The 8,489-nt window shown below is 49.1% G+C and overlaps 1 protein-coding gene across 4 annotated transcripts in view; it reads right to left on the bottom strand.

The window, feature by feature from the left end:
* The window catches only part of SORL1 (sortilin-related receptor, L(DLR class) A repeats containing), a 171,234-nt gene that overhangs the window by 38,186 nt on the left and 124,559 nt on the right, over nt 1-8,489 (bottom strand). For all 4 annotated transcript variants that reach the window (XM_010830503.1, XM_010830500.1, XM_010830499.1 and 1 more), the window contains 5 exons: nt 7,128-7,253; nt 3,546-3,653; nt 2,258-2,389; nt 1,263-1,394; nt 165-299 (listed from right to left, as the gene is read on the bottom strand). In XM_010830503.1, the coding sequence (XP_010828805.1) occupies nt 165-299; nt 1,263-1,394; nt 2,258-2,389; nt 3,546-3,653; nt 7,128-7,253 (633 nt within the window). The remainder of the gene's footprint in view (nt 1-164; nt 300-1,262; nt 1,395-2,257; nt 2,390-3,545; nt 3,654-7,127; nt 7,254-8,489) is intronic.

The following is an 8,489-nucleotide window of genomic DNA, read 5'->3' as shown; positions in this document are numbered from 1 at the left end:
GGAACAGGAGAGGCCAACTGTGCCAATTTCACAATGGGAGGGTGAGAGAAAACAACTCAGTTACCCGCCTGACCCACCCACCCAAAATCACTGCCTAAGCCAGATGCTGAGGAGACAGGTGAGTTCTATGTGGTCTGTGTGGCGGGGCCGTCCCCAACCCTCACCTCCGCAGTCCTTCTCGTCAGACCAGTCCCCACAGTCGTTCTCCCGGTCACATTTCCACCTGTTGGGGATGCAGTGCCCGTTCTCGCACTGGAACTGGAAGTAGCGGGAGCAGGTGGGGGCCTCCGTGGGGTTTTCTGGGGGATGAACCGCAGGGTCAGTTGTATGGCCTGCACGGCGTGAACACAGGCCTCCAAGGACCCACAGGCTCCTCACCCAAGCCCCAGGGCAGCCCGCGTGACCCTCCCAGAGGACAAGGCAGCTTCCCGGACCGGAGAGAGACCAAGAACATATCCACAAACTGGACAAAACCTTGCCTCCCTGGACCCGAGGTCATATTCTCTGACCTATGCTTCTACATCTTGCAAATGATACCCGAGTGGGTTTTTTAATATTTATCCTTTTATTATTTTACTTATTTATGTGTCTGCACCAGGTCTTAGTTGCAGCACATGGGATCTTATGGTTCTAATCTTATGCAAACTCTTAGTTGAGGCATGTGGGACCTAGTTCCCTGACCAGGGATGGAACCTGGGCCCACTGCATTGGGAGCAGAGTCTTAGCCACTGGACCACCAGGGAAGTCCTGATACCCAAGTATGAATTTTGATAGTCTACTGAAGGAATGACCTAACTGTTGATAACCCATTAGTAACAATGATTCCATCATGCTGTGACATCTGTAACATTTAGGGGGTGGGGGAAATATACTCCAAAATATTTACCATAACTCCTCTACCATATTCCTTATACACAATGTCAACTTCCTAACTGGAGAAAGAAAACAGAATAAATACACCCTAACCTCTGCTGGTGGAGAAGGAAATGGCAACCCACTCCAGTATTCTTGCCCAGAATATCCCACAGACAGAGGAGGCTGGTGGGCTACAGTCCATGGGGTTGCTAAGAGTTGGGCATGACTCAGTGACTAAACCAACCAACCAATCTCTGCTAGGGGGTAGGTTCTCACTTTAAGACTCAATTTGTTACATGCAGATTCAAGACTTGGAAGGAACTATGGCTGAAGAGGGAGAAGACAAAGCCAAGCACCGTGTGACCTGGAGCCTGGGATGCCCGGGGGCAGAGCTGAGGTCTCCTTACCACAGTTGGCTTCATCGGAGTCATCGCCGCAGTCATCCATCCCATCACATTTCCAGATCAAACTGATGCACACTCCGTTCTGACACTGGAAGCTGAACTCGTCACACACCTTGTGGAACTCGGGGTCTCGGGCTAGGGAAGGAACCAACATACATAAGTCCAGGTTACTCCCACACTGGAGAGCTCAACGCGGCACTGTTGTTTGGAAACAAGAGGCAAGAACAAAGGCCCTCCACCAAGAGATGGCCCGGCTGGAGGATTCCTCGAAAGCAAGTCGAAGGCCTGGCCCCCGGCAACTCAGACTGCAACAACATCTGCAGGTAAGGTCTTTGAAGGGGTAATTAAGCTAACATGAGGTCATTACATTAGGATGGAGCCCTAATCTAACAGGACTGGTGTTCTCATAAGGAGAGTAAGTGAAGACACAGACAGAGGATGGCCGTCTACAAGCCAAGGAGAGGCGCCTCAGAGGAAACCAACCCTGCCGACACCTTAACCCCTGATCTGCAGCCCCCAGAACTGTTAAGAGATTAAGCCCCCCTGGGCTGTGGTCCTCTGTTTGGGCAGCCTGAGCAGACTGATGCAAGTCCCTACTATCATGCAGGCAGGGCAGTCTTGGGGACAGGGCTGTAGCCGTGAACGAGACAAGGACCGGCTCTCGGGCACACACAGAGAGGCCAGCTGGGGAGGCCGGCCAAAATAACTCCAGTGTGCAGAGTGGAGGTGAGTGGGGCACAGACACTGCGGCAAGGTGAGGGGCCACTCTGGGGCACAAGAAAGGCTGCGAAGGAGGTGACATGTGGGCCAAGACCACTGTCGACCTTGACCCCGCCCCCCTGAGCTGTGCACCAACGACTAAAAAGCAAGCTTCCGAAGCAGCCAAGGTGAGCCTTTCTTAGAACACGCAAGTCTGGACCCTCAGTGGAGACCTGAAAACTGGACGGAGGCACGTGCCCAGGGTAGCCCACCCGAGTCTCTCCAGCGCCCCGACTCACAGCATCCTGCGAACTCCGGGTCCTCGTCGGAGCCATCCCGGCACTGGATGATGCCGTCACACACCATGGACTGGAAGAGGCACTGCTGGCGGTTCTTACACACGAAGTCCATGAAGCGAGTACACAGGGGCTCTGAAAGGGACCAGGAGGGGAAGGGGCCGTGAGCCCCTGGAGCTGGGGGCCTCGTGGGCCACGGCAGGACACGCTCTGACCGGACGCGCGTTCAGGAGGCGGGGGTAATGGACACCACTACCAACCACAAGCTTTGAGCAAACCCTGAGCTTCAGGACCTCGTTAAGCTCCCAGCACCACATGACGAGAGGTTTTACTGTCCTGCGTCCCAAACAAAGCACAGGGGACGGCAACATTATGTATTTTGCCAAGAGCACACGGCTGATGAGGGTGGAGCCAAAACTGAAGCCCAGGGCTGCCTGACATCACAGCCCACGACCTTAACCACTATCACAGAACACTGACTCTCGAATATGGGGCCTGGCAAACCCCTTCTATGAAGGACCGATGTTACCCACTGAACTGTACCTGCCGCCAATTTATATGGTGAAGCCCTAATCTCCAATGTGACTGGATTTGGACAAAGGGCAGTGCTTTTTTTAATTAATTTTGTTTTTGGCTGTGCCACATGCCATGTGGGATCTTAGTTCCCCGACCAGGGACTGAACCTATGCCTCTTGCATTGGCAGCACAGTCTTAACCACTGGACTTCCAAGGAAGCTCCCTGATAGAGCTTTAAAGAGGAAATCCAGGTTAAGGGAGGTAGATAAGGTTAAAAGGATCTATATGAGTAGTGTCCTTCTAAGCAGCACCAGAGATGCAGGCAAAGAGGCCACGTGAGGACATGGGAAGAAGGTGGCCTTTACGCCTGAACTGCCACACTAACTCATCCTTGGATCTCCAGCCTGCTTTTCCCAAGGATGAACACCACTGACCCCAGACTACCTTTCTGGGTCCAAAGAAAACATGGCATACAGAGTCACCGTGCCTAAAACTGTTAGCCGAGTGATAATCAGCAACTAGCAAAACCAATGAAGGAGGAGAAATAAGTGTCCAATTCCAGATCATTGGTCCATTCACAGGACATACTGCAGCTGAACAGTGATGATCATGGACCATGACCTAATTCCACGGTCCCCCTACGTGGCCCCCTGCTTCCTCTCCCTCACCCAAACCATGCTTCTCTGCCTCCACCCCATCAGGGTCCTGGCCATGCAGGACCTGACGCAGGCAGGTACCAGGGGAGGAGAGGATTTAGCCCGATGTGAGGACTCACCGCAGTGCTGTTCGTCCGAGCCGTCCGAGCAGTCGTGCAGACCGTCGCAGTGTTTGCTGGATGGGATGCAGGTGCCGTTTGGGCAGCGGAACCCGTTGCACTTCTTCTCTGGAAAGTGGTGCAAGGAGCAGCAGAGTGAGGAAGCAGGCAGACATTCACATCACCGTGGCGCGGATATTTATACCCACATGTGTGTCTCCCTATGGAGGGCTATCACAATTACAGATATACACATACTCTGACCCAGAAATGTAATCTACCCACATGAGTGAAAAGTAACAGAGCAACAAGCTTATTCACTGCAGCACTGTTTGTAATAGATTGAAAGCCACCTACGTATCCATCCGCAGGGGACTGTGAAATAAGCTACTGTACACAGGAACACCAGACCGGTATAGAGAGACTGAAGAAGCACTTGGTGAACACATGTCCTAGATAGACAGTTATCTGAAAAACCAAGGTACCCAACAACGTGCGTGGCATGCTGCATGTGTAAAAACAGGACAAGTACATGTCATATATTTAAATTTGCATATATGCACAAAAGCATTCTGAAAGGATACACAGCAATCAGGGAAACCGGCAGATGGGAGAAGAACATCTGCAGATGGGAGAAGAACATCTACTGTCCAATGTCCTTACACTTGTCCACTGTGAACTGTGTGAATGTGTCATCTACTCAAAACTTTTTTTATGAAAAGTGAAATGAAAGCACCAAGTAGATGGGAAAAAAGAGGACATGAAGCCTGATTTTATAGACCTTGGGGTTTTTTAAGCTCTCTTACATCACTCAGCATTTTATTTCTTCAGAAATTCTAAACCAAAGCCCTATTGAAGAACCTTTACCCCATAAATGTTAAGAATCTTAGGTTTTGCACTTAGTGGAGAACTTTTAGTACTAGGTCATCCATTCTCCCAAACAGAAAGCAACTGCCAGACATTTGGCTTAAGAATCACTTCTAGTAGGTCAGTTGTAAACCCAACTCTTGGCAGAATAGTTTCAGGAGGATCAGGGATAAGGCAAGAAAATGTGTTTTAATCCTGTAAAAAGTCATCATCCCCAGGACAGTGTTCAAAGGACATCAAAACAGAAACAGTGAATGAGTGCCACGAGATGGGGAAGTAGATTTCGGCATGAAAAGGTTTTTCAAAAGTTTAAAATTTAAATTGTACAAGACAAGTTACCACTCACTCAAGTCAAAAGGTAAAAATCAAGAGAGGCTTGGGGAAACATCCAATATGTTACTAATGGAGATCCATTTGGTATAATCGCTTGGAAATAAAATCTGGAAACAACAAGAATCATGGAAATGGATCAGAACCTGCAACCCAGCACTTCCATATGGAGGGATAACCCCAGGGAGTAGTATCTCAAGAGAAAACTAAGCCTTCATTTCCAAGGACATGAACCGTTTTTACGACACATGACAGTGCAAAACGGACATCACCCCACCAGGGAGCGACCAAGTAAGTGACGTCACAGCAACAATGCAAAGAGGATGGGCATCTGCCGTGAAAATGCTAACCACGGAGAAATACAGATGTCTGGAAACAACTTGAATACTGTGCCATGAAGAGAGCAGAGCACACAGCGGCATGCAGACGACTGCAGTTCCACGAAAATTAGGGATGTAAGGCAGGAAATAATAGAAAATGTGGATAGTGGCCTCTGCCCTTGGTTTCTGGCATAAGGCTCCTAATGAATAAATGTGCTCAGTCACTCTGTCGTGTCCAACTCTGTGGACCCATTGACGTAGCCTGTCAGGCTCCTCTGCCTATGGAATTTTCCAGGTAAGAATACTGGTATGGGTTGCCATTCCTTCTCCAGGGGTTCTTTGTGACCCAGGGATCGAACCCACATCTCCTGGTTGGTAGGTGGGTTTTTTACTGCTGAGCCACCGAGGAAGCACAGGATTAACATGTACACACTACTGTATATAACTAAAACAAACATACTGTATAGCACAAAAAATTATACTCAAAATTCTGGAATAACCAATATGGGGAAAGAACCTGAAAAAGAATGCATATATGTATATGTATAACTGAATCAAGCTTCCCTGGTGGCTCAGTGGTAAAGAATCCACCTTCCAAGCAGGAGACATGGGTTCGATCCCTGGGTTGGGAAGAACTCCTGGAGAATGGCAGCCCACTCCAGTGTTCTTGCCTGGAAAATCCCATGAACAGAGGAGCCTGATGGGCTACAGTCCATGGGGTTGAAAAGAGGTGGACACGACTTAGTGACTAAACAACAGCAAAACAGAATTACTTTGCTGCACACCTAAAGCTAACACAACACTGTAAATCAGCTGTGCTAAGTCGCTTCAGTCGTGCCTGACTCTTATCCACCCCATGGACTGCAGCCTACCAGGCTCCTCCATCCATGGGATTTTCCAGGCAAGAGTACTGGAGTGGGGTGCCATTGCCTTCTCCATAAATCAGCTATACTCCAATATAAAATATATATTTAATTTGGTGTGAAAAAGCATTTTATATATTATGTTTGTGTGGCAGCTATTTTATGTTTAATTTCTATTAACCATCTCAGAGTCCTTCTTTAAATCAACTACACTGAAAAAGTTCTGGCTTATGCTGCTGCTGCTGCTGCTGCTAAGTCGCTTCAGTCATGTCCAACTCTGGGCGACCCCATAGACGGCAGCCCACCAGGCTCCACCATCCCTGGGATTCTCCAGGCAAGGACACTGGAGTGGGTCACCATTTCCTTCTCCAATGCATGAAAGTGAAAAGTGAAAGTGAAGTCGCTCAGTCGTGTCCGACTCTTCGAGACCCCATGGACTGCAGCCCACCAGGCTCCTCCGTCCATGGGATTTTCCAGGCAAGAGTACTGGAGTGGGGCGCCACTGCCTTCTCCGTCTGGCTTATGAGTGGTACCCATTTTCCCAAGGGACCATCACAGCACCCTCTCAGCCATAAAGTATGCCATTTATACAGAAACTGTTGGCTAACTTCTGGCAGAACACTGGTAATGTGACCGTGTTTAGTGTTCTGGGTGGGTTAGTGGGTTTCCCATTTCTTTTCTTGTTTTTATGGAGGCAACCTGCTTGCACAAGAATTAAAATTACAGGACTTGCTGGTGGCTCAGTGATAAAGAAGGCCCCTGCCAATGCAGGGGACACGGGTCCGATCCCTGGTCTGGGGAGGATTCCTCAGAGCGAATAAGCCTGTGTGCGCCACAACCACTAGAGTCCACCGGCAGCAGCTACGGAAACCCGCACGCCTAAAGCCTGTGCTCCGGAAAACAAAAGAAGCCACTGCAACGAGACGCCCGTGCACCTCAATAAAGAGCAGCCCCTGCTCGCCGCAACCAGAGAAAGCTTGTGCAAAGCAATCAAAGACCCAGTACAGCCAAAAATTAATAAATAAATAATAATAATAAATAATTAAAATCACATAGCCCAGACCTACACGTCGAACAGCAGTGCCACACAGCAAGGGCGAGCTCACTAGTGCGCGCCAGGCACAGTGGGGACTCTGGTCCATCTCCTGGCCCATCCGTTACCCCTCTTCCTGAACAGCAGACATGGGAGACGTGCGGGTTGGGGCCAAAGCACCTACACTTACCACAGTTGAGTGGATCCTCGTCAGAGCCGTCTTGGCAATCCATGTCACCATCACACGCCCAGCGCTGGGGGATGCAGTGCCCGTTTCGGCACTGGAAGTTGGAGGCCTCACAGGTGTGATAGATGGCTGCCAACGAAACAGGAGAGAAAAATGGTCAAGGCCTCCTTCACCTCCGCAGCCCCATCACCCCCAGCAGCTGACTACAAAGCTGGCGTGTTCTAACAGGTATGACGGGGGACTACCCTAAAGGCAGAATGCAGTCTCCTGAAGGGGCATTAGCTCAAGCCTCGGGGTTCACCAGTGTTACACAAGCACAGATGTACACGTTAAAAACTCAAGTCACTTTCACAGCAACCTGTGAGGTCAGGACTACCCCCCATTTATAGTTGAGAACGAGGTTTAGGACTCTCAGAAGGTCACCGAGAGTAACAAAGATAATGAAGTCATAGCACCAGGGCTGTCCAAGTCCAAAGCCTAGGCTTTCTCCAGTCCACCTGGCTACTTAATCTTCTCAGTCCTCCAGATTCTGCTGGACAAGAACAGGCCGTGGGTGCTCAGGGCACTGGGCCCTAGACCTGCTCCAGGCACTGTAGGGACCTTGATGTCATCATCTGCACTGATATCTAAAGAGCCCTGTAAGTTGTGAAAGGGCCTGATTTTATCATTCTAAATGAACTGCCCAGTTTCCTAAGTGGAAAACCTCCAGTCCAAAGAGCATAAAAGATGCATCTAAAATCACAAAGAAAGCAGGCCCAGAAATCTAGAATTCCTTAACTTTCTGGATAGCCAAGAGTGACATCTACCCACTAATAACACATGGCATTCTCCACAATCATTAAAAGAAAAAAAAACTAAAATGCCAGGGAAATAGTCACTGTTATAACCGAACAGGCTCATTTGCATACACGGGCTGAGGCCACCTGGAAGTCATTTAGAAAATGTCAAAACTTCAGAGACTATTTCAGATGCATAATATCTGCCTGCAACCCAAGCAACACTACTGGCCACCTTCTCCATCAGATTTCCCTTCCCTCCTCTGATGCAGAAAGCAGTTTGTGTCTGTTCACTGCTGAATGCAAGCCAGGGCTGGCCTTGTTTGCAACCAGCATGAAATAACATAACCAAGACAGACAGGCTTTCTTGGTTGAACTGTGTGGACAGGGTGTCCTTGTGATAGGAGCAGGCAAAACAAACAAAAGTGGGTTGTTGAGTGCAAACCATAGTTACCTATTCAGTTGAGATGGTGGGTAATAAGTGACTCAAGGGTTGGGAAAATGGGCTTCCAATGCCCTCTAGAATGGCTACTGCATTTGAGGCTATTTTTGGCTATAGTCTGAAAAAAAAAACCCCCCGTTTTTCAAA

This window comes from Bison bison, unplaced genomic scaffold, assembly GCF_000754665.1.
Source record: "Bison bison bison isolate TAMUID 2011002044 unplaced genomic scaffold, Bison_UMD1.0 scf7180017864518, whole genome shotgun sequence".
NCBI lineage: Eukaryota > Metazoa > Chordata > Mammalia > Artiodactyla > Bovidae > Bison > Bison bison.
Note: the sequence above shows the minus strand (reverse complement) of the source record. Positions and strands in the feature narration are given on the sequence as shown.